At 55.3% G+C, this 24591-nt stretch overlaps 2 protein-coding genes across 7 annotated transcripts in view; both read left to right on the forward strand.

Annotated features, from left to right (window-relative positions):
- Positions 1-24591, forward strand: part of LOC105704789 (rho guanine nucleotide exchange factor 4) — an 89470-nt gene that overhangs the window by 62433 nt on the left and 2446 nt on the right. For 4 of the 6 annotated variants that reach the window (XM_064382887.1, XM_064382886.1, XM_064382883.1 and 1 more), the window contains 9 exons: positions 7393-7532; positions 17956-18135; positions 18876-19052; positions 19125-19304; positions 20022-20254; positions 20544-20673; positions 22053-22184; positions 22881-23124; positions 23924-24001. In XM_064382887.1, coding sequence (XP_064238957.1) covers positions 7395-7532; positions 17956-18135; positions 18876-19052; positions 19125-19304; positions 20022-20254; positions 20544-20673; positions 22053-22184; positions 22881-23124; positions 23924-24001 — 1492 coding nt within the window. In that variant the 5' untranslated portion in view covers positions 7393-7394. Of the gene's footprint in view, positions 1-7392; positions 7533-17955; positions 18136-18875; positions 19053-19124; positions 19305-20021; positions 20428-20543; positions 20674-22052; positions 22185-22880; positions 23125-23923; positions 24002-24591 lie in introns of those variants that run through there. The other 2 variants (XM_064382884.1, XM_064382888.1) reach the window with 2 other exon arrangements.
- On the forward strand, positions 14542-14712 carry SMIM39 (small integral membrane protein 39). The gene has a single exon (XM_064382893.1). The coding sequence runs from the start codon at positions 14542-14544 to the stop codon at positions 14710-14712; it is 171 nt and encodes a 56-aa protein (XP_064238963.1).

The raw sequence follows: 24591 nt of genomic DNA on the forward strand, positions 1-24591 counted from the left end.
ATGCCCAGATACCTGTTTCTACTCCAAGACCATGTGCCAGGCTCTTCAGAGAATTTTCTCAAAGGGCCCCAAGGCCATGTCAAAGACTGCATTGCCTGCCTTTGCTGGAGCAGAGCTCGGTAAGCTGGTACGCACTTTGTTAATGGCTCTTGATGGACAGGAGTGGATCTCAAATTTCAGCATGCACCAGAGGGGTCATCCAGAGGCCTATGCAGACACAACCTGGGGCCCCACCCCAGAGTTTCTGATTCAGCGAGTCTGGGGAGAGGTCTCAAGAATTCGTATCTCTAACAAGTTCCTTAATTGCTGCTGCTGGTCCGGGGACCACACTTTGAGAACCAGTGACTTCCAGGGCAGCAGGTCAGCACAGGAAACATGCATACATACGGAGGACATTCCTCCGCCTCTCTCCCTGGGTGGACAGAGCTACCTGCCTTCCCTTGTAAGGGGAAGCAGGGAATTGTCTGGCCGCTGTTCATCAGAGGCAAAGGTGCCCTCAGTGAGCATTTGTCTAGAATCTGGAGTTCTCAGCCGTTCTGCTGTCTAAACATTGTTGGAATTTCAGAATGGATCAGAGACCGCTGACTTGTCTTCCCATATAAAAATTTAAAATCCAAAATAAAGCCTGGCCTTTGTGTTGCCAGGCTGTGTCGGTTTTGTTCGTTGATTCACCTGCAGACGCCATGGGGCACACGGTCTCAGCCTATGAGGTGGCTGTGAGGCCCTCAGCAGCCGTGCTTTCTACAGAGTTTGAGCCCAGTCTGAGCAGACAAGTGACCGGCTCTGCCACTGGCTGTCTGCACAGAGCCTGGATCTCCCGGCTTCAGTCCTGGAGTCCTTCCCCGACCTTCACCTTCACCTTCGCTCCCTCTCTCACGAGCGCCTGCTCATCCCTTCGTTCATGCGGCCGTGAAACCCTCAGGAAACACTCCTCAGCCCCACAGCCTGTGTTGGGAACTGGAATGTGAAACGATGAGTAAAAGTACTGGGAGACTCATGTGGAAAGTTGCTTTTCTTCTCTCCCAGGCTGCAAATTTGCTAGATGAGCAGTCGTTTTGTGAACTGCTGAGACCCCAACTGGGACTAGTTAAAAGCCAAGAGAAGTAGTGACTCCCACAATAAATCTGTCTTATCCCCTAGAGACACCAGTATATTTAAAATGCCCCAGAAAAGAAAGTGTAGCAGCAAGACAGAGAGACACCTTTTGAGACATATGCTGTGCTATGTACAGATCAGATCACGTGATGTCTGGGACTCGCTTTAAAATAACGGAGGGTTGTAAGAAATCCAAGAGGATCTCGATCCTGTGTTCATGGATAGGAGGGCTCAGGAAAGTAAAGATTTCAGTTGTCTCCAAGTTGATACGTAGGTTTCATGCAATTCCTATCAAAATCCCAGCAGGACTTTTTCCAGCTATAGACAAGATTATTCCAAAGTTTACACAGAAAGGCAAAGAAAGAAGAATAGCTAAAACATTTCTGAAAAAGAGGAGCTAGGTAAGAGGAACCACTCTACCAAACTTCAAGAATTATTGTGACCCACAGAAAACAAGACCATTTGCTATGAGAGGACGATGAACACACTGATCGATGGGACAGAACAGGGAATTCAGAAACAGTGCCAATATTTTGTTATTTGTAGTTTTTATAATGGCCATACTCAGGATGGAGTGGCATGCCACCGTGATCTTTATTTGCATTTCCCTAATAATTAGTGATGTCGTACGTCCTCACTTATATGCTATTGACCGTTTGTGTATCTCCTTCGGAGAAACGTCTATTCAAGTTTTTTGCCTGTTTTTGAGTTGGGCTGTTTTTTTAGTTTGTTTGTTTTGTTTTTCGAGTTGTAGGAGTTTTTCAAAAATATATTCTGGGTGTTATTCCCTTATCGGATACATGGTTTGCGGATATTCTCTCCCATTCCATGGGTTGTCTTTTCTCTTCTGATACTGTCCTTTAATGCACAGAAGATTTAAACTTTGATATAGTTCAATATATCTCTTTTTTTCCTTTGTTGCCTGTGTTTTTGGTCTTATATCCAAGAAATTATTTCCAGATTAAGTGCTGTAAAGCTTTCCCGTTTTCTTCTAAGAGTCTTACAGTTTTAACTCTTATATTTAGGCCTTCGTCCATTTTGAGTTAATTTTTATATGTGTTAGGTAAGGTTCTAACTTCGTTATTTTGCATTTGGGTATCCAGCTTCCCAACACCGTTCCCTGTAAAGACTGTCTTTTCCCCAAAGTCTTAGCACCTTTGTCAAAAATCAATTAACCACCTATGGGAGGGTTTATTTCTGGATCCTCTATTCAGTTCCATTGGTCTATATACCTATCCTTATGCCATTTCCACATTGTTTGGTTATTGTGACTTTCCTCCAATTTTGTTTTTTACAAAATAATTTTGGCTAGTCAGGATCCCCACATGAATTTTAATGATGAATTTTTCTATGTATGTGAAAGTTGCCATTGGGGCCGGGCACGGCTGGTAATCCCAGCACTTCGGGAGGCGAGGAGGATGGATCACCTAAGGTCAGGTGTTCGAGACCAGCCTGACCAACATGGAGAAGCCCCGTCTCTACTAAAAATACAAAATTAGCTGGGCATTCTGACAGGCGCCTGCAATTCCAGCTACTCGGGAGGCTGAGGCAAAAGAATCGCTTGAACCCAGAAGGTGGAGGTTGCAGTGAGCCAAGATCACGCCATTGCACTCCAGCCTGGGCAACAAGAGTGAAACTCCATCTCAAAAAACAAGATGCCATTGGATTTTGATAGGAATGTATTGAATATGTAGATTGTGTTAGGAGGTATTATCATCTTAAAAATATGACTTTCAATTTATGAACATGGGATGTATTTCTTTCTTTTTTTTTTTTTTAGATTTTCTTTCATTTTTTTCATCAATGTTTTGTAGCTTTTAGTCTACATATCTTTGGCCTCCTGGGTTGTTTATTCCTAAGTATTTTATTCTTTTTTTTTTTTTTTTTTTTCCCGCTCTTGTTACCCAGGCTGGAGTGCAATGGCGCGATCTCGGCTCACCGCAACCTCCGCCTCCCGGGTTCAGGCAATTCTCCTGCCTCAGCCTCCCGAGTAGCTGGGATTACAGGCACGCGCCACCATGCCCAGCTAATTTTTTGTATTTTTTAGTAGAGACGGGGTTTCACCATGTTGACCAGGATGGTCTCGATCTCTTGACCTCGTGATCCACCCGCCTCGGCCTCCCAAAGTGCTGGGATTACAGGCGTGGGCCACCGCGCCCGGCCTATTTCTTTTTCTTAACTGTTTGCTCTCTCCAGGACTTACGGCACTATGTTGAGTAGAAGTGGAGAAAACAGGCACCCCTGTCTTGTTCTTCATCTTGGGGATGTAGCTTTCACTCATCACTGAGCATGATGTGAGCTGTGAGCTTTTCATATGTGGCCTTTATCACATTGAGGACTTTTCCTTCTATTTCTAGTTTAATAAATTTTTTAATGATAAAAACGTTGTCAATGCTTTTTCTGCATAGATTAAGATAATCATGTAGTTTTCCTTTATTCTGTTAATTTAGTGTATTATGTTGATTGTTCTCTTATGTTGAACCATCCTTGCATTCCAGAAATCAATTCCGTTTGGTCCTCATATGTTATCCTTTCAAATGCTATTGAATTCCATTTGCTAGTATTTTGTTGAGGAATTTTGCATCTATGTTCATAAGGGATATTAGCCTGTAGTTTTATTGTAGTTTCTTTTTCTGGCTTTATTATCAAAGCAATACTGACATTATAGAATGAGTTGGGAAGTATTCCTTCTTCTTCAATTTTTTTGGAAGAATTGAGAATAATTGGTGTTGATTATACTTAAAATATTTGGTAGAATTCACTACCAGATGGTAGAAGCCATCTGGTCCTAGGCTTCTCTTTATTGGAAGGTTTTTTGATTACTCTTCAATTTTGCTACCAATTATAGATCTATTCTGATTTCCTATTTCTTCTTGAATCCGTTTTGGTAGATTATGTGTTTCTAGAAATTTTCCATCTTATCTAGTTTTATTTAATTTGTTAGTGTACAACAGTTCATCGTATTCTTTTATAATCATTTTTGTTTCTGTAAGACAGGTGGTAGTGTTCTTTGCTCATCAAAACTTTTGACTTTTTTAAAAGTTACAAAAGCAATTCAGTGGAGGAAAGATATTCTTTTCACAAATGATGCCAGAATAAGACCAGTAGACTATCCATAGATGATGAAAATGAACTTGACCTAAGCCTCACACATTATACAAAAAAAAACCGCACACACACACACAAACCGAATGATAGATTTCCATGTAAAACCTTTAGAAGAAAATGTTAAGAGAAAATCCTTGAGAACCACGGTTTGGCGAGGAGTTCTCAGACATGACACCAAAAGCATGACTCATAAAAGTAAAAGTTGAGAAATTGAACATTGTAACAATTTCAAACCTTTGCACTTTGAAACCCTTGTTAAGGCAACGAAAAGATAAGCTACAGATGGAAAGAAAATACTCGCAAACCTCCTATCTGACAAATAACTCGTATCCAGAATATATAAAGAACTCTCAGAGCCAGATCTGGTGGCACAAGCCTGTGATCACAGCTACTTTGGAACTGAGGTGGAAGGATCACTTCCAGGAGTGATCACAAGGATCACTGCCCAGGAGTTCAGGACCAGCCTGGGCAACCTGGTGAGACCCTGTCTCAAAAAAAAAAAAAAAAAAAAAGGTGGACAAGGCATGACGGTTTACACACTTTGGCAGGCTGAGACAGGAGGATCACTTGAGGCCAGGAGCTCAAGACTAGCCGAGGCAACATAGTGAGACACTGTCTCTACGAATATTTCTTGAAAAAATTACCTGAGTGTGGTAGTGTACACCTGTAGTCCCAGCTACTCAGGAGGCTGAGGTGAGAGGATCCCTTGAGCCCAGGAGTTTGAGGCTGCAGTGAGCCAGGATCATGCCACTGCACTCCAGTCTAGGCAACAAAACAAGACCGCACCTCTTAAAAAAATAGGCAAAAGACATAAAGAGATATTTCACCAAAGAGGATATAGGGCAGGTAAGCACAGGAAAAGGTACTCAACATCCTCAGCCTTTCAGGAAATGAAAATTGACACCATGACGAGATATCACTGCACACCTGTTAGAATGCCTAAAGTATAAACCAGTGACAAGAGCAAATGCTGAAGATCCAGAGAAACTAGACTCAGACATTGAGAGTAACAGGAACGTAAAATGGGACAGCCGCTCTGGAAAACAGTTTTGCAGTTTCTTCAAAACTAAATCGTCTATTACCATCTGACCCAGTAACTGCACTCCTGGGAATTTCTATCAGAGAAATAAAAACTTATGTTCACACAAACCCCTGCTCGTGAATGATCATAGCAGCCGTATTCATAATAGGCAATAGTTGACCTCAAAACGGGAAGATTGTCTTGGATTATCCACACGGGTCCAGTCACCTCCCACCACCTTTAATTCAACATGAGATTTGGGCAGGGACGCAAATCCGAAGCATATCCCAGGTCAGTTCTGGGGGCACGTGTGGAGCTTTAACTGTGTTCCTGACATTGGCTCTGCCCGGCCTCTGGGCTCCACCTTTGAGGAACTGGCCATGGTTTCTTCCGTCTGTTCACTCATTTACTTACATAACATTCCCTGCCTTCAGGGAGCTCAGCGTCTCCTTGTGGGAGTCAGGGATGTGTTTCCCGCCGTGAGAGTTGTCTGTTCACGCTTTCTGAGAGTAAGACAGAGGCATGGGTGGGTCTCGCCCAGAGGAGGAAATGCTTGAAGTGAGTCTTCAAAGTTCACATTTTCACTTACGTTGGGCCCGTGTGCATAATCCAAGACAATCTTCCCGTTTTGAGGTCAGCTGGTGAGCAGCCCTGATCCCGTCTGCAACCTTAATCCCCCTTTAACTCCTCACGTAACGTGACATATTCACAGGCTCTGGGGGTGCCATCTTTTCACCTTTTGGAGACCATTATTCTGCCTCCTGCAAAAAGAGAGTCCAGATGCAGACCCAGCTATATAGAAACTCAACTCAAAGACAGAGAAGACGCTGTAGGTCCATGGAAAGGACTGCCCGTTTCATGAATGGTGCTGAGACCACTGACTATCCTTAGAGAGGAAAGAAATTGGATTCCAACCCCACTCCATACACAAAAATCATTTCCAGGTGGGTTAACAGCATACGTGTCAAAAGAAAAGCTATATAAAACATTAAAGGATAACAGAGAAGACTTTATGACTCTGAGGCTGGAAAGAATTTCCTAGACACAGAAAACATACACCAAATAGGACTAGATTGACAGATTTGTCTATTTTAAAATTAAGGACTTCTGTTCATCAAAAGGCACCTGAAAAATAATAACAAGCCACAGCCGAGCATGGTGGCTCACGCCTGTAATCCCAACACTTTGGGAGGCCAAGGTGGGTGGATCACAAGATCAGGAGTTCAAGACCAGCCTGGCCAACATGGTCAAACCCTGTCTCTACTAAAGATACAAAACATTAGCCATGCATGGTGGTGTGCACCTGTAATCCCAGCTACTCAGGTGGCTGAAGCAGGAGAATCACTTGAACCCGGGAGGCAGATGTTGCAGTGAGCCAAGGTCGTGGCATTGTACTCCAGCCTGGGTATTATTATATAATATTATATGATAATAACAGTAACAAGCCACAAACTGGGAGGAGATAGTTGTGGCACATCTGAGTGACAGAGGTGTCTGTGAAAGACTCGTATCATACAGCACAAGACTGTACAGCAGTGAAAATGAAATAATCACAGCTTCACACCAAGTCGAGCAAAGAAAACCAGCCAGAGAAGAGTGGATTTGCTGCCTTTAGACAAGCTCAAAACCTGGCATAACTCACAGAACTAAATGCTGACAGAGAGGCGTGGGAACGACTTATTAAAAGTTCTAGCTCTTGGGTATCTCTAAGGAGGGGGATGGGAATGGGACTATAGCGGGGTATACAGGATGTGGAAGGTCAAGTTTCTGGTGTTTTTCTTAAGCAGAGTGATGGGTACCAGGACTGTTGATTGTATTAAATTTCAAACCATATTTGTATGTATGTAACTGTATATTTTCTTTGAATACACACATATATATTGCATAACAAAATGTTAACATTTTTCCTAAGGGCCTCATACTGTAGCCAACACACTGGAAAACCGTTTGTCATTGAATACAACCTAAGGGGCTCTTGAGCTGTGTGACGGTGAATGCTTGTGTTTCCTTGTCAGCGTAGACTGGGACGATGCATTCTTTCTCCCAGGCCACGTGTTTGCAGCAAGGCTGGTTTGAGAACCGAGCCCTGCAACCTGCACCCTCCCCCTGCAGAAGGAGCATTTGTCCTGAACCCATTGCCTTTGCCCAGCTGCTGTCTCTCCTTCCAGCTATGCCTGATGGAGCTCTGGACACAGCTGTCCGCGCTGATGAAGCGGGGAGCGAGGAGGACCTTTACGATGACCTGCACGGCTCCAGCCACCACTACAGCCACTCTGGAGGGGGCGGCGAGCAGCTGGCTATCAATGAGGTAGGGTCAGGGCTGCGTGGGCAGAGGGAGGGGCAGGCTGGGCAGATGTGGCCCTGACTGTCAGGGGACCCCAGCACACTCATGTGGGCCAGATGCCGCAGTCCATGTTCCATGCAGATGCTGGCGGTGCTGGCTACACTCAGCACAGTTTCAGCCTGTGGTCCTCATTTTGGGATTTGGTTTCAAGAGCAGGGTTTGTCCAACACAGGACTCCCTGTGCCCTGCTGGGGCCCACAGAGCAGATGCAATGTGGGCATGCTGGTCCGCCTCATGGGGCTGTCCCAGTGAGCAGCTGCCAAGCGCCATCTCAGCTGGAGGGGCTCTACTTAGTAGAAGGGAGGCCAGGGCTTCTCGAGTTACTTCAGCCCCTGACCCTCCAACCAGCCATCTGGGCAGGCTGGGGACAAGGCGAGGGAAAAGTATTTTCTCTCCTGTTGACACCAGGAATTCAGAAGTATTGCTGTTGCTATGACAGCTGCGTGCGAGTGGCTGTGTGTTTGCTCTTCCTACTGAAGCAGAAGAAATCCGTGAGCATCCTCATCCAGGCAAAACTGGTTCCCATCCGAGTTCTCCCTTTGCATTCCCCATGAGAGAGGAATCGTGATGCTCTGACCCTCCTCGTTCTCACTCACCCTCCTACTTTCTGAGCCTCTTTTACTTAACTAGAGGGGGTTGTTGAACATCATGGAAGTGTAACCAGATGACCAGCACAAGCCCATGCCCATAGCAAACGCCATGTTCTCCAGCCAGAAGGTACTGGTGTGTTTCTGCTTCATTAAAACCGGACTCTGACAACCCGGGATCTTATAGCACTCAAGTTTTTCCTTAAGAAGGGATCAGTTTTGGAAGAGTTAGGCTCTTCTGTGAATGAATGAGCTGGGAGGCTTCTCAGAAGCCAGTGAGGAGGGTGGCGTCCTCATTACCCACTGGACAGAGGAGTGGAGTCAAAGGCCCATGAACTGCACCCAGAGGCTCAGCTCTAGATGATGATTTAAAACAGTCATTAAGGCTGGGTGCAGTGGCTCACACCTGCCATCCCAGCACCCTGGAAGGCTGAGGTGGGTGGATCACCTGAGGTCAGGAGTTTGAGACCAGCCTGGCCAACATGGTGAAACCCCGTCTCTACTAAATATATAAAGATTAGCTGAGCGTGGTGGCTGGCGCCTGTAATCCCAGCTTCTTGGGAGGCTGAGGCAGGTGAATCACTTAAACCTGGGAGGTGGAGTTTGCAGTGAGCCAAGCTCATGCCACTGCACTCCAGCCTGGGTGACAGAACGGCATTCATCTCAAAAATAAATAAACAAAAGGATCATTAAATAATGCACTAGTCAAAATCCATGATGCATAAAGAATAAACATGCAAATAAGCTTTTCCAACCAAAACCCTTTCTCTTGAAGTGCCTCTCCTAAGCTATTTGGGATAGAAGGTATTCTGAAGTCATGTCACCTGAAGCAGAAGTGAATTCACCGGTAATAGTTGTGGTTTTTTTAGAAGACCAAGGCTGTCTCCTCCACCTTGGGGCTCAATCCCAGCAAGAGGACCCCAAGGGGGCCTGTCGGATGTGGGGCCTGGAGCACTGAGCAGTGACCATTTGAGCTGGTTCACGTGGCTGTGACACCGGATGGCATGAGGCTGTGCAGGGCTGATGGCAACTGACTGAACACACCCAGCACGGGTGGGCGCCCAGTACATCTCCAAGCACGAGGATGATCATTGCAACCAAAGTCCTCAGGGACCCTGGAGAGGTGGAGGCTCCATGACTGGCTTACGGCTGCATTGATCTTGTGTCTGCATGTCACAGCTGTGTGTCTCCTACCTGAGGGTGAAATTGTGGACTGTCACATCTTGCTGCTGGTGAGGAGCTATCTTTTTGGGCTCTGAGTTTCTTGACAAGTTGTTCATTCTAAGATGCTTTGGCCGAGGAAGACCGAGAGCCAGGAATTCTCTGGAAAAAAATGAAACACGGCTCTGTCATCTTCATGAGGGAAGGCAGGCAGTGTAGATGTGGATGTGTCTGGGCTGCCTGGGCTGCCTCGAGGGTCCGACTCCTGTTGTGTGAGCGGCTGTCTGGGCTGTCTGGGCTGCCTCGAGGGTCCGAATCCTGTTGTGTGAGCGGCTGTCTGGGCTGCCTCGAGGGTCCGTCTCCTGTTGTGTGAACGGCTGTCTGGGCTGCCTCGAGGGTCCGAATCCGGTTGTGTGAGCTGCTGTCTGGGCTGCCTCGAGGGACTGACTCCTGTTGTGTGAGCGGCTGTCTGGGCTGCCTCGAGGGACTGACTCCTGTTTAGTTCAGAGGTCTCTCCTGGCATTGGAGGTTACTGAGCAGACAGGGTGTTGCTGGTATGCCCTACGTTCAGGGAGCGTGTCCCCAGGGAGAAGGACACGCGCATCACAGAAGAGAACAGGAAGTCAGGCAGAGGGAGCCCGTCTCCAGCGATGCCCCAGGCTGGCGCTGGGGAGACTGGCTGCTGTCCCAGACGGCACCCACCCGCCTCATGAAGGCCACCAGTGCTTCCAGAGCCTGATGTAGAAGGCCACCCTAAGAGAGGTGGTAAGAAAGGCAGGCCTGGGCTTAAAGGCCTCGCTGGGTCCAGCATGGTGCAGCGGCAAGGCGGTCTCTGTGTTTTGTGGGCGGATGTGGCACCAGAGCCCTCGCTGTGCCCGGCTTGCACTGCTGACTCAGGAAAGGTGGTGCCTGCCTGTTAGGAGCCAGCAGAAGCATTAAATGGACTCACTCATCGGAAACGGAAAAGATAAGAGGTAATTGTCCCCCTAGTTCTGGGCCTTCAGGGCAGCACTCCCGAGGGCTCAGCCAGAAGCTTTGCTGGGGGTCAGCGTGACTTTCATACCTGAGATGAGCAAAGCAACAGGTGTCACAGAAAAGCCGTCACTAAATAATATTTGGCTTGCCCTGAAATGACACATTCACTTCTATTTTCTAAGAACATGTGGGGGTGAATTGTGACCCTTTCTTATCTTTTGGGACTCTCAGTTCCTTGACAAGTTGTTCATTCTAAGATGCTCTGGCCGAGGACTGTCTAAGCTGTTTGACATCAGCGCAAACAAGAAACAGTCACACTTCAGCCAGATGCCTCCCTCGAAAGCGGAAACCACCTTACGGTTTCAACAAATGCAAACCCTCTGGCCTGGAGCACGGCCGATTTGGGGGAGAGCAGCCGGGCAGTTTGCATGCCAGGTACATGAGGACTGAGTTTATGCCTGGACACAGATGTGTGTGCCCGTGCTGTACCTACAGGGGGTGGGTGTGTTGCATACATGTAACATGTGTGTGCTGAGTGCTTGTGTCAGGGGGGTGGCAGGCCGTAGGATGCAGCTCTGCAGAAGCCGTGGTCCTGCCTGCAGGCTGTGTCCATGTGGCCCCTGCATTTTTCCATACGGCCCTGAGGAACGTGCAAAGAGGCACAATGTCTCGTTCCTTCTGCATCCTTTGTGTTACCTCTGCTCTGCCCCTCGTGAGTGTCCAGTCCCTGCCAGACAAATTAAGGAACGCAGACGCTGACTGTCTTCAGTGCCCAGGAGTGTCCTCTCTTCTTCCAGCACTGACCCTCTAGGGCCCACCTCCGAGGCCATAGCCCAGGCCTGGGCCTGTCTGCCCAGTTCCTCGCCCTCCCCACTTGGCCGTCTTGGGCTGCGCTGTCCCCCGCAGTCAGACCAAAGGCCACCCTAAGCCCCCTGGACTTTTTCTGGAGCTAAAGCCAGAAGCACCTGTTGGTGAGAGTGACCACTCAGCCCCGCCCCACCATGTGGGCAGTGCTGCCAGTGCAAGCCATAATGCGACCAGGTAAGAGGACGGCCTGGCTGCTGCTGGGGAGATCCAGGGTCTTCCACTGCCCACTGGCACCTGTGGACGGCAGCCTGTCCCCTGGCTCCTGTCTTGCAGCATCCTGTGAGCTGCTCCTGCCCCATCTCATGGAGTGCCTCGGCCCAGCTTGTTGTCCAGCCTAGTGAGGATGAGTGCCAGGTGTCTGGGGCACTGACAGACATCAGGCTTCTCCCTGGGGCTGAGGAGGGGGAACAAGAGCCAGGTCAGACTGGGGACAGATGTCCTGCAGGACGTGAGATCACAGCCAGAGCTTCCCCTCCCCCTTAACTCTGTCCATTCCTCACAAGGCTCTGAGGGCCTTGGGGTTTTGGGGTCCCCTCCTCATGCCTGCATGTAGTGCCACTCTGGTCCCCCTGCTCCAGGACATACAGCCATAGAACTTGTCATCCCAACTAGGCCAGAAGCATAAAAGGCAGCGTCAGCAGTAACTAGGCCAGCCCCTGAGTGGAGAGCCGACAGTCCTGCCGACCAGCCACAGTGTCAGCCGAAATAGAAAGCAATCTCGCTACCCTTGCCCCGCTGGCATTCTCTGTGAGATACCCCGAGGACGCTACAGGACATGAGGCCAGCTGTCGGCCACCCCTCAGAGTTCGTGTGACTCGCTCCAGGAGTCTGTCTTCCCTGAGTTCCCGTGAGGCTGGACATCCCTCCCCAGGCCTGACCTGGCTCTTGTTCCCCCTCCTCAGCCCCAAGGAGGAGCCTGATGCCTGGCAGTGCCCCAGACACCTGATGCTCATCCTCACTAGGCTGGACAGCAAGCTGGGCCTAGGGCTCCAGGAGACAGGGCAGGAGCAGCTCACGGCCCCTCAGCACCACTCTGCCACTTTCGCACAGGGCTGCAAGGTCATCTGGTGGCCAGCTCCCCTAAAGTTCCTCTTCCCTTTGTCCTCCCAAGGCCACAGCACTGGGGGCTCAGCCCTCATCTGCCCCGGACACCTCTGTCTTCCCTTCTGCTCCTACAGCAGTCCTGTCACCAGCCTAGCTGCACTGCTCCCGTCCCTGGTGGAAGCCACCTGTCCAACCCCTCAAGGGCCTAGGCCTTTGCCTTCAAGGTTTCTTTTCTTTTTTCTTTTTCTTTTTGAGACAGGGTCTGACTCTGTCACCCAGGCTGGATGGAGTGCAGAGGCGCAATCTCGGCTCATTGCAGCTTCCACCTCCCAGGCTCAAGTGATCCTCCCACCTCAGCCTCCCTCGTAGCTGGGACTAAGGCACCCGCCACCACTCCTGGCTAATATTTGTATCTTTCGTAGAGACGGGGTTTCACTGTGCGAAACCCAGGCTAGTCTCAGACTCCTGAGTTCAAGTGATCCGCCTGCCTCGGCCTCACAAGGTGCTGGGATCACAGGTGTGAGCCACCACACCCTGTCTGCCTTCAAGCTTTTCTGTTACGTTTCTGGTCATGAAATTCACATTGGAAAGCTGTTAGCACTGCCGTTCCTGCCATAAACCCAGCTCTCTGGGATATACAGGCTGGGGACCCCTGGGCAGGGCGGAAGACCCCGCTCAGTCCTCGGTCAGAGGTGCTTCGGCCACCTTCAGCCCTCCCCAGGGTACCTTGCTGTGCATGGGGCCGAGGATGTGTCCAGGACCCATCGGGGCTGAAGAACCAGGGCCTGGCCCAGTGGCCGAGCACGGTGCTGTACCCACTCCAGCACTCAGTGCCTGCACTGGCCATCAGGCTCACCAACCCACCGTGCCCAGGACCGTGAGGACATGTACCCTCCTGTGTGGCCTGCTTTTGAGAGGCCACAGGTGCACAGTGAAGCATCCACACGTCAGGGGTTCTGAGCCACACCCCGTGAGAGGGCACATCACCATCTTACCAGAGGAGTGCTGGGGTGTAGGGGTGTCAGCGGGACTTTAGATGCCTTCTGTCCCCCCGATTCTCCTGAGAGCTTGGAGGAGCAAACCTTGAGACCGGAGTTTTCTAAAGAACTGGGCATGAGCAGTACCCCAGACAGATGGGCCCAGGCTGAACCTTCAGATGTGAGGAGGGCACACAGCCACTCTGAACACATCCCTGACCCTCCTCTGCACACACACACGGGCACCCACATGTGTACACACTCACATGCATGGAAACCTCACACACAGATGCCCATATGTGTGCACACAGGTATCCCCTTACACAGAGGTACCTATGCACATGCACACACAGGTCCCCTGTGTACACACATGCAGACACACGTGGCATCCACTCTGCTTTATAGTCTTCAACAGGACGGTGACATTCAGGGTGCACTCACTCACCTACCCCTGCAAGGGGTGGCCAAGAGCTGGCCACATACACAGAGATCAGAGCACGTTGCATCACTCCGGTGGGAATACCCAGTCTCTGCGCACATTTCCTCCGTGCGCCCCTCGCTGCCCTCCAGGGGCTCTTCTTGCTCCCGGATTCAAACCACTGAGCTCGTTGCCCAGAAATCTCTGCCCACACCCGAGCGGAGCGTTTGTTTAGCCGTCTCCCCTGCAGTGTTTTCGCCTCTCAGAAGGACACACTGCCCGGGCTGTCATTCTCAGGGACAGAATGAGAGTTCTTGCACAAGAGCTTTGAAACCCACAGGGTTAAGGCTTAGGCTGTGTCTGCTGGAGGCAGAGGAAGCCCTGACGCCCGACTTTTCCAGAGGAACATAATGCGGCTCTGACGCTGCGGTCACTAGAGAGGGGCCCCTCAGCGCGGATCGCTCCGACCTGAGTTTAAACGCTGCCTCCACCATCCCCGATACCTGCGCGATTTTATGACAGGATTCCCTGGCATTTCAGAGCCGCGTTTACTCATCTGTGAAGCGGGGGCCTGCGGGCAGCCCTTGTAAGAAATCAGAGTCCCTGCCCATCCCTCCCCAGAGCGCCGGTGCTGGGCGTGCGCCTGAAACGCTGAGGTCCCCGGGCACCCCCGAGCGCCCCGTGGCCATCTGCGCCCCCGGCCAGCCCAGGGCGAAGCGCGGCGCACGGCCCCTCCGAGCCGCCGCCCCCGCCCGCACAGCGGCTCGGTTGCCAGGGTTGCCGGGGCTCCGGGCCTGGGAGGCGCCGCGTGCACGGCGCCGGCTGCGCGGGAGGAGCCCCGGGCCCACGAGCGCAGACGCTCCACCTCTCCCCGGGCGCTGCGAGCCGGCGGCTCGGCCCTGCGCGGCGGGATCTCGGGCCGCACGAGCGGGAGGCCGGGCGCCATGGCGAGGGCCCCGCAGCCCCGGCGCGGCCCCGTGGCGCCCGGGAACGCTCTGCGCGCCCTGCTGCGCTGCAACCTGCCCCCCGGCGCCCAGCGCGTGGTGGTCTCCGCCGTGCTGGCGCTCCTGGTCCTCATCAACGTCGTGCTCATCTTCCTGCTGGCCTTCCGCTGAGCCGCAGCACGGGGCGCGCGGGGGACCGCGCCGGGGTGAGTGACGCGGGAGGCCTCCCTTCCATCCCACGTGCTCGCCACCAGGGCCTGGTCCGGGGGTGTCGCCGAGCGGGTGCCCGAGGGGCGCGGTGGCACGCGGGGGACAGGGTCCTTCTGTCCTCTGTGCCCTGTGGGGGGTGGGGGCCATGGGGGGGGCAAAATGGCGCTTCTCTGCGTGTCACCGAGGGTGCAGAGTCAGCTGGGGCGCGCCGACTGCTTGTCTGGAAGCGCAGTGCGTGTGACCGCTGGGTGAGCCACGTGCGCTCGCGTCTGTGTGGGTTGAGCCAGGTGTGTGGAAGATGCCTGGCTACCGCCGCGCGTGTTACCTGCAGTTTTTCCCGTTTTAGGCCTTAAAATACGTGGTGTCAGTCAGTCTCCCCACAAGCAGAGCCCCTGCTGCCCCCCCTCGCACGTGGGCCCTCTGAACCCCCCACCCATCCCTGCTGCACAGCCGGTGGGTGTTCCCAGCCGCCCCCACCCTGTAAGTCTGGTAGGTGGGCAGGGTGGGGAGGGCAGTGGCTGTCACAGGGAGCTGCTGGAGGCAGAGCCTGGCAGCGTTGCCCTTCGGCACAGGAGGGTATCCTGCTCCCCGCCCTGGGCTGTCTTAGTCTTAAATGTGCCCCTCAGTTGGGACCCTCCCCCGCAGTAGAACGGCCAGTTTCACAGCCACCCTGTGTCTCAGAGCCAGTCTCTGCTTCTCTGCTCCCTGCAGGCGGAGAGGCAGCGGCAGCCTGGACTCCTTGCCCCAGGGGCCTGCCTGCCTGGCTTGTGTCTTGACTCAGGTGCGGCTATGCCTACAAGCACCAAAAAGGGCCCCTGTCCAGAAAGGCATCCAGCCCAACAGCATTGGAGGTGGAGCACGACTCTGATGGAGACGCATTTTGTCTCAGTGACAACATAAATAGTTCACATTCCCTGTAACTCATTAGACGCCTCCTGAGTCTGAGCCTATGCAGGACCTCTGCCACCTCTGCCACCAGGCTGACATCCTTACATGGGTGGCAGGCACAGGTGATCCGAGAGCTTGCTCAGGGCACTTGTCCCCGTGCTAGGCTCCATCTGGCACAAGGGTGCGACAAAGGGAATTAACGCCTCCTCCCCGCCTCCCCCAAGGTCTTCCAGGTGACCGGCAGGACAGGTGTGGGGGCTTGTCACTCACGGTGCCCGGAAGCTGGTCTCTCTGTGAAGCCCTCCTCTTGCCCGACACCTGGAGACCTTCCCCGGCAGCTATGTGGCAGGCCACCTCTGCAGGACCCAGCCCCGCCTGCAAGGACAGGCAGCGTAAAGGAAGGGGGCACCAGGCTTCTGCTCAGGGCTCATTAAGGGAACCCAGGGACAGAGGGTGACACCTCCCCTCATTAATAGCAGGCAGGAATGTCCTGAGAAGGGAAGTGGTGGGAAAGTGAGCTGTGTTGAGTGTGTCTGGTCACTTTCCCACAGCCTGTGTCACAGACCCCAGGTCAGGGCATGTCACCTACAGCTCACATTCTCACTGGCTTCCCCAGGCCGCCGTCTGCTTCCTTCTTTCCCTGGAGCCTCGTCCTTCAGGGCCTCAGCAGGGTGAGCTCCCCACCGTGGCAGGCAGGCTCCTCCCATATGGTCTCCTGAGCGCTCCTGTCTCATCTCATCTGAGTGACAGCAGCAGGTCACCATCCTGGAGGCCACCCACAGAAGGTCTTTGTGGCTGGGAGTGAGAGCAGTGGCCTCCTGTGGAGACCTGCTGCCCCCAGTAATAACCCAGGGATCTGTGCCTGGGACCCACAGGGCCTCTGGAGGTCTGCAGCTCCCGGGTGGCTGCCACACTGTGAGAGCGCCTGTGCCCATAGGCTCATGGACCGCTCTGAGGACAGCTTCCATCAGGATTGGAGCAGGTTTTGCCCCCCAGGAAAGAGGGGGTCTGTCCTTCCCTGAACTTGCTCGCTCAGGGTCCCTGGAGGAAAGCACCGTCCTAAGCAGGTGCTCCAGGGGCCAGTCCCTGCCCTCACCCTGCCCATGCAGGCAGAGGCCTCGTAGCGGCTGGAACACAGGACTGGCCCCACTCTTGGTTCCCACATTGAGGTGAGGATTCACACAGTGCTCAGGGAGCACCCAGTGAAGTGAAGGGAGGGCTCTCCTGGGGTAGCGGCAGCTCAGAGGAGGCGTGGTCAGTGAAGAGGGCCTATTTGTGACACTCTCGTCCTTGACTGCCTAGCCAGGTGCCAACACCTGGTCCCAGCAGGGAGGGGCATGGACCTCACCCCTCCCGTGCAGCTCTGGCCCACCCCTCCTGCCCTAAGCCTACCTGGAGCTGCTCACATTCAGGGAGCAGAAACAGATCCCACGTTAGGAGAAAACACGAGTCAGCCAGCAGGAGCGCCGCGTGTGCGAGCTGCCCGGGAGGGGCAGGGGGGCGTGGCTTCCGGTGTCTCAGTCCACGCCACTCTGGAGCAAGGCACCACGCCAGTTATTTGAGCAGAGGGAAGCATGTGAAGAATGGTGGGCTCGGTCTAACGCGGCTGACTGGGTAACACCGCACAAGAGCGGTCCCGAAGTGCTGATCACAGCGGTAGCAGCGGCAAGACGCTCCTACTTCTAGCACTTGGGAAATAAAGGGCATAGGTTGGAATAACTCCAACAGGATCCCAGGGCTTGGGATCTAGAGCTCCGAGAAGGGGCATGGCTCAGCTGGTGCTGGCATCTCTGGGGTGGGAGCAGGGGTGCCTTGAGGCTGGCTTGGCGAGTGTTGAACAAAACACACAGCAAACAAACTGCGGCCACTGCGATGGCAGGGCACTGTCGCCCTGGATGAAGGGGCACTGTGGTTGCTGGCTGACCTCACCGCCACCCACAAGAAGCCCACAGGAGGGCACCAGCCCCCTCTCTCCTGCAGCCTTGCAGCCCCAGCCCCGCTCTCCAGCAGCTTTGCGGCCCCAGGAATGCTGGGTCGGGAAAGCCTAACAGGGGGCGGTTGGCAGTCCCAGTGACAAGATCAGATTCTGTGGTCAGTGCATCTCGGGCTCCGTCACTGAGCCTGGATAATCTAGACACGCCCAGAACGCAGCCCCTGCCCCAGGAAAGCCCTGCTCCTGCCAGAGGCAGGCTTGTCGGCTCCTCTGTGAAGGAGTCGGGGTCCCCTCCTCCCAGGGCTGCTGAGAGGTGGGGACGGAGGGCAGGCAGGCCCAGGCAGCCTCCCCCACCAACCTTTCTACCCGCGCTGTCTCCGCAGCTCATCAGCGATGGCAGTGTGGTCTGCGCTGAAGCCCTCTGGGACCATGTCACCATGGACGACCAGGAGCTGGGCTTCAAAGCTGGGGACGTCATCGAAGTGATGGATGCCACCAACAGGGAGTGGTGGTGGGGCCGGGTCGCCGACGGCGAGGGCTGGTTTCCAGCCAGCTTCGTTCGGGTATGGTTCCGGCCTGGGCTTCTCCCCCATTGGGCCCATGAAGAGCTACCTGGTTCTGCAGAGCAGCCCAAGCCCAGAACACCTCTGGTGTCCGAGGTGCTGGACGTGGTCTAGGTGTAGAGTGCTGGGCAGTGGTGTTGGGGCGCAACGCCACGGCCTTCCTCCTCCTGGAGAGTCAGTACCCTCCAACCCTTTTCTGGCCAGCCCTCAGGGGCCAGAGGGGAGAGCAGTTGTGTGTGCAGACACCAGGCTGGCCTCCGCCATCCCCCACAGCTCCAGGCGCTAGACGTGTCCCAAGCCCTGAGGAGCACAGATAGCGGACTGCTCATGTCACACGCAGCCTCAGGAGCGGAAACCAGGACTTAACACCTGAGGAAGCTGAGGCACGGAAAAGTTACTAGCCCTGGAGGTCGCAGAGAGGGGTCCTGGATTCCGTCTAAGGGGGTCTCTGGTCTTCAAGGAAGGAATCCAGGCGTAGTCTCCAAAAGGCCTGGCTGAGGGCGTCCGAGCTGCGGGCGGGCCGGCCACCGGGAGGTCTCAGGTCCCGGTGTTCAGATGCCCCTCCCGTCCCAGGCCCCCTAGGAAACTGTGCGCTCCGCACCCTGAGCCTTTCCCCAAGTTACAAGCGAGGCAGCCAGTGGGGTGCGTCAGCCTCCGAGGCCCGGTTCCCGCCGTGGCGCAGGGCGCGGAGCGCTGCTCCGAGGGGTGCGGGGCGCTGACCGGCCGCGCGTGGCCTGCAGCTGCGGGTGAACCAGGACGAGCCTGCGGACGACGGGGCCCCTCGGGCCGGGGAGCGCGGGGCGGAGGACGGCGGGGCGGAGGCGCAGAGCAGCAAGGACCGGATGCGGACCAACGTCATCAACGAGATCCTCAGCACCGAGCGCGACTACATCAAGCACCTGCGCGACATCTGCGAGGTGAGGCCCGGCCGGGCGGGGGCGCGCGGGGCCGGGTCGGGGTGAGGGGGCGCCTGACCGTGTCCCCCGCAGGGCTACGTCCGGCAGTGCCGCAAGCGCGCGGACATGTTCACCGAGGAGCAGCTGCGCACCATCTTCGGGAACATCGAGGACATCTACCGCTGCCAGAAGGCGTTCGCGAGGGCCCTGGAGCAGAGGGTCAACCGCGAGCGCCCGCACCTGAGCGAGCTGGGCGCCTGCTTCCTGGAGCATGTGAGCGCACGGACCGCGGGTGGCCGCTCCCGAAACCTTCCGCGCGCGCGGCCCAGCTCCGGGCCGCTGTCCGCCCGGCCGCCCGCGCCCCTCGGGACAGTTCGAGGAGGGTCTTTGCTTCTGGGTGGGGAAACCGAGTCGGGGAACGCTTTTGGGAGCAGGCGGCTGGGGCGTCCCCCGGGGACGGACTCGCTTTGACAGAGAGGAGGGCAGAGGCCTGCTGGGCGCCCCAGGGGCCGTTCGCAGTGGGCTCGGGGCTTTCTCACGCAGGGAGAGTTTACAGCTTGCTTACGCGGCAGCTGCTGCCCGGCACTTCCCAAGGCTCGCTGGGCCGCTCTGAGTGGACACCTCCCAGCCTCGCCTGGTAGAGAAGGGCCTTGCTTTGGCCCTGTCGGGCGATCCAGCGAGGGTGAGCAGAGGAGTCCTGTCCACGCCGCCCTCCACCACCGCCGCCGCTGTCGGCTTTGTTAGCGTGGATTCTACCCAGGAGCCCAACGTGCAGCCAGGACACCTGCCCATATTCTCACCATTCCCACCCCGGGTGTGACTTCACGTAGCTTGTGGCACAGGGAAATAGGTACAAAGAGCCTGGGTCCCCGCTAACCCTCAGCCCGGCTCCTGAAGGACGTGTAGAGGCTCCTGCCCTTCCCAGACATGCAGCCGGATTGCCTGGGGGAGCACAGAGAGGCTCTGCTAACCTCCAGCTGTACCCCTCAGCAAGCCGACTTCCAGATCTACTCCGAGTACTGCAATAACCACCCCAGCGCCTGCCTGGAGCTCTCCCGGCTCACCAAGCTCAGCAAGTACGTGTACTTCTTCGAGGCCTGCCGGCTGCTGCAGAAGATGATCGACATCTCCCTGGACGGCTTCCTGCTGACCCCGGTGCAGAAGATCTGCAAGTACCCTCTGCAGCTGGCCGAGCTGCTCAAATACACGCACCCCCAGCACAGGTAGGAGGGCACTGAGGCAGGGGGGCAGCCCACGACCAGTTTAAACGTCAGCAGGACGCCGGGCACTGCTGCAGGCCCCGGGGCAACACACAGAAAACTGGCCCCGTTCTGATGAGCTCTCCTTGCACGCGGGGAGGAGGATGCCACCCGGATACTAAGCTCGCCCTCTGCCTGCCGTGATGGAGAAGAGAGGGGCTGTGCGTCTGACAGGGTGTGGTCGCAGGAAAGCGGCCCCACACGTGGGGGCTGCAGGGATCCTCCCCCTCTCTCCGTCTCTGTTCTGCCGCAGGGACTTCAAGGACGTGGAAGCTGCCTTGCGGGCCATGAAGGACGTGGCCCAGCTCATCAATGAGCGGAAGCGGAGACTTGAAAACATCGACAAGATCGCTCAGTGGCAGAGTTCCATCGAGGACTGGGAGGTGAGGGCCCGGGGCCAGAAGACTCCATGAGGTCTTGGCCCCTTGCTTTAGAGTCATGCTTGCCTCTGAAAACGTCTGGAAGGGAGCTGACACAGGGAGCTGCGCTCCTGGGAGCTGGCAACGGGTGCCCGTGGTGGGAAAGCCCACCCCGCGTGGGCTCCGGACCTTCAGTGCTCCCTTCCCTCACAGGCTTTTTTTCCCACAGAGGCACCTGGTGGCCTCTTTTCTGTGGAGACTCCTCCCACAAGCAGTCAGCCAGCCCAGGAGAAGCCCTCAACAGGGGAAGTGTGTTCCTCAGACGTGTTCTGTCCCTCTGCCTTCAGGGGACAGGCCAGATCCCTGTTTTAGTTCATTGCTGGGACTCCTAACAGAAGGCTGCAGGCCCAGTACCGCATGACCAAAAACGCATCGCCACCCGTCAGAGCCTCCCGGTTCTGTCTCACTTGTGCGTGCCCCTTGCATCTGCCAATCTGCCGCCTCCTGATCTGCTCCCAAGGGCTCCCTACCCACATGGGTGCTGCCACCACCATGCGCTCCACCAGCTATCAGGGAGAGAAATGACCTGGAACTCGATAAGTGTCAGACACAGAACATTATGAAAATACAGATTCCGGGGCCTCACCCTGGACACTGAATCAGAAGCCCTGGGGTGGGGCTGAGCAGTACGGGCAGTCATTTTCGAGGCCCAGCCCTGGCCCAGCGCCCTCCGGATTTACTCACCCAAAATGGCCCTCTGCCAACCACTCCTGGCTGGGGTTTGCGTTTTCAAAGAGGAACCAGACCAGGGCAGGGCTTAGTCTAAAAGTGTGAAGCCCAAGGGCGGATGATGGAGCTTCAGGTAGTCAATGCATTTAGCTGGGAAGAGGGCCTCCTTCGAGCTCTCAAAGGTGGGCCTCGGACGTGAATCCCAGTCAGAACTAATTCTCCAGGGCAGCACTGTCTAATCAAACTAGCATGCGAGCCACAAACGGAACCGTATAATGCATAGTAGCCATCTTTAAAAAGGGAAAAAAGAAACACGTGAATTTAATTTTAATGTTTCATTTAACTCCAAGATAGCATTTCAACTTGTAACCAGCGAAAATATCATTAATGAAATATTTTACATTATTTCATACGAAGTCTTCAGTGTATCCTACACTGACATCACGTCTAATGTGGATTAGCCGCACTTCCAGGGCTCGAGAGCCACCAGAGGCCGCTGGCGATGGGGGCTCCTGTTTTGCAAGGGTAGCCAACTCTTCCTCCCCCCCACTGTGGCCTGGCCAGGTGGGTGCTGCAGGCAAGGCCAGGGGAGGTCCCCCACCCATGATGCGGGCAGGAACCGGAGCCCAGGGTGGGGTATGCTAGGCTCATGGTTCTCCTTGGGGTCTTCCCAGGGGGAAGATCTCTTGGTCAGGAGCTCAGAACTCATCTACTCGGGGGAGCTGACTCGAGTTACACAGCCTCAAGCCAGGAGCCAGCAGAGAATGTTCTTTCTCTTTGACCACCAGCTCATCTACTGTAAGAAGGTACCGGAACTGCTCTGCCCTGCTGGCCCAAGTTGAGCAAGTGGAGGGAGGGGAGCTGAGGGCTGGGAGCAGCTGCCCAGAAGACCAGACATGGGGAGCCTGGCTAGACCCTTGGGCCTGGGATGGGGTGGCTCTTGGCAGGTGAGCCTGGTGGCCCAGGAAGAGCGGGCGGCTTTCACAGGCTGACCAGGCCAGGCGCTGTCGGGAGCACAGTCTTTCCTGACCTGATGGCTGCTTGCTCCTCAGGCCACCTCTTCTCTCCCTGCAGACCTCCACATCCCCTCTCTCCAACCCCAGAGTCCCCTGCTGTAGCCACCTCCCGGCTTCCTCTGCGCTGCCAGCTTCTGCTCCTCTTTCAAAACATGGCCCAGTGGCCTTGCGTCCATGAAGCCCTCCTCATCCACGGGTGGTCTTCTGTGTGGTGTGGGCCACTGTCTTAGTCTCCCCACCTCAAAGACAGGGCCAACCCCGGGCTAGTCAGTAGCTGTGCATTAAAGGAACAAGGCCTCTCCACTCGTGGCTCAGCACAGCTGTGGGCCACAGCAGGCCTGCTCTGCCCTCGGGATCTCACTGTCTGCTGGGGAGGTGGAGGCACCCCCAGCAGCCCCTCCTGTGGCTGGGGAGAGGAGGTGGGAGCGGCCAGGAAATGGTCAGGGGAGCGGTTCGGCAGCCAGGGCTGAGGACAGCATCTGGCAGGACCTGCTCCGCCGGGACGTGCTGTACTACAAGGGCCGGCTGGACATGGACGGCCTGGAGGTGGTGGACCTGGAGGACGGGAAGGACAGAGACCTCCACGTGAGCATCAAGAACGCCTTCCGGCTGCACTGTGGCACCACAGGGGACAGCCACCTGCTGTGCACCAGGAAGCCCGAGCAGAAGCAGCGCTGGCTCAAGGCCTTTGCCAGGGAGCGGGAGCAGGTGCGGCTGGACCAGGAGACAGGTGCGAGACCCTGCCGGGCCTTGTCCCAGCCCCCAGGGCCCATGCGGCACTCCCGCCTGACTGGCTGCCTGGCAGTCAGGACGGTGACACTCGGCCCTCAGGCGGCAGCAGCTAGCGAGGCTCCGGGTACCTCCAGGTCCCAGTTGTGAGCACAAGGCTTTGCCTTCATCACCTCAGTGGCAGGGTTACCTGACTATCCCATGATACGGTTCCTCAGAGTTCAACGCCAAGGCTTGGGTCTACTGATTTTGGGGAGTTGCTTCACTACAGCTGCACACGTGCACACACTCCATAGGACGGGGCCCTCTGCTCAGTACCCTGAGTTGCTGGGACCTGGGCGTTGGGGGGGGGTCCCTTTTCTAGGCAGCAAAAGCCCTGGGAGAGCATACAGACTGGGCTGTTGTTCTGGCTTCAGAAGCCTCCCCGGCCCCATGCACGCAGACGTCTCCCCCTTATACCTTCCCTCCTGTCCACGGGCCCCATTTTACCCGCTGCAGCGACCAGGTCAGTGCTTGGTCTGGGAAGGAGCCTCTAGTGCAGTGGAAAAGACACTGGCCGCTGAGTCAAGGTGAGAGATGGGCAGGCAGAGGAAGCACTCAGGGATCTTTGTTTTCTGCCAGGAGCCCCAGGACAAGGTACCAGAGTATGCCCTCTGCCCTGGTTGGCCAAGGCAGGCTGACTCTGCAGAATGGGGAACAGTCCCTGCTGTGGCCAGCACTTAGTCCCCAGGACATGATGAGACCCCAGGTACCAGGAAGGTGCAGGTGTGCAGACAACCTCACCTGTGCCCCTCCCTCAGGCTTCTCCATCACGGAACTGCAGAGGAAGCAGGCCATGCTCAACGCCAGCAAGCAGCAGGTCACAGGGAAGCCCAAAGGTAGGCGGACAGCAGCCCCACCTCCCTGGCCCGGCCCTAGCCTGCTCACATTCCCTTCTCTGAGTCGCAAAGCCGAGCCAGCTAGCCACCAGGCCTCGGCGGGGGTGGGGGGGGGGCACTGCCCTTTGCAGCTGTTTGTTCCCAAAGGTTGGTGATGAGGGGCCACTGGTGAAGTTTAGGTCAGTATATGATTGACATTCTTAACTCTCAACACCTCGGCTCCCCAGATGAGGGCCGTCAGTGACAATGCTTGTTTCCCCAGGACCCCTTCCTGACAGGCATCCAGGGTGCGGTGGGGATGGAGCTGCTCTCCCCATTTCTAGAGAGCCATGCTCCTGAAACATCACAGGCCCTTGCACAGGCCACGCCCTCCTCAGGGTGCTGCAGGAGGCCAGGCCCAGGCCAGAGGCCCCAGGCAGGCTGGGCTTGTGGATGTGGTCAGCTCTCCAGGAGCAAATCCCATGTGGCAAAACTGCCTCCTACGGCGGCTCTGAAGCAGAGCCCTGGGACGGGCCCCATCCTGCCCTCAACAGCTGGGGTGGCACTCTGCGCTGAGCATCCGTGACCCCCTGCTGTCTCTCTCTGTTCAG

This window comes from Aotus nancymaae, unplaced genomic scaffold, assembly GCF_030222135.1.
Source record: "Aotus nancymaae isolate 86718 unplaced genomic scaffold, 86718_ANA_hifiasm-v0.15.2.pri h1tg000029l, whole genome shotgun sequence".
Classification (NCBI taxonomy): domain Eukaryota; kingdom Metazoa; phylum Chordata; class Mammalia; order Primates; family Aotidae; genus Aotus; species Aotus nancymaae.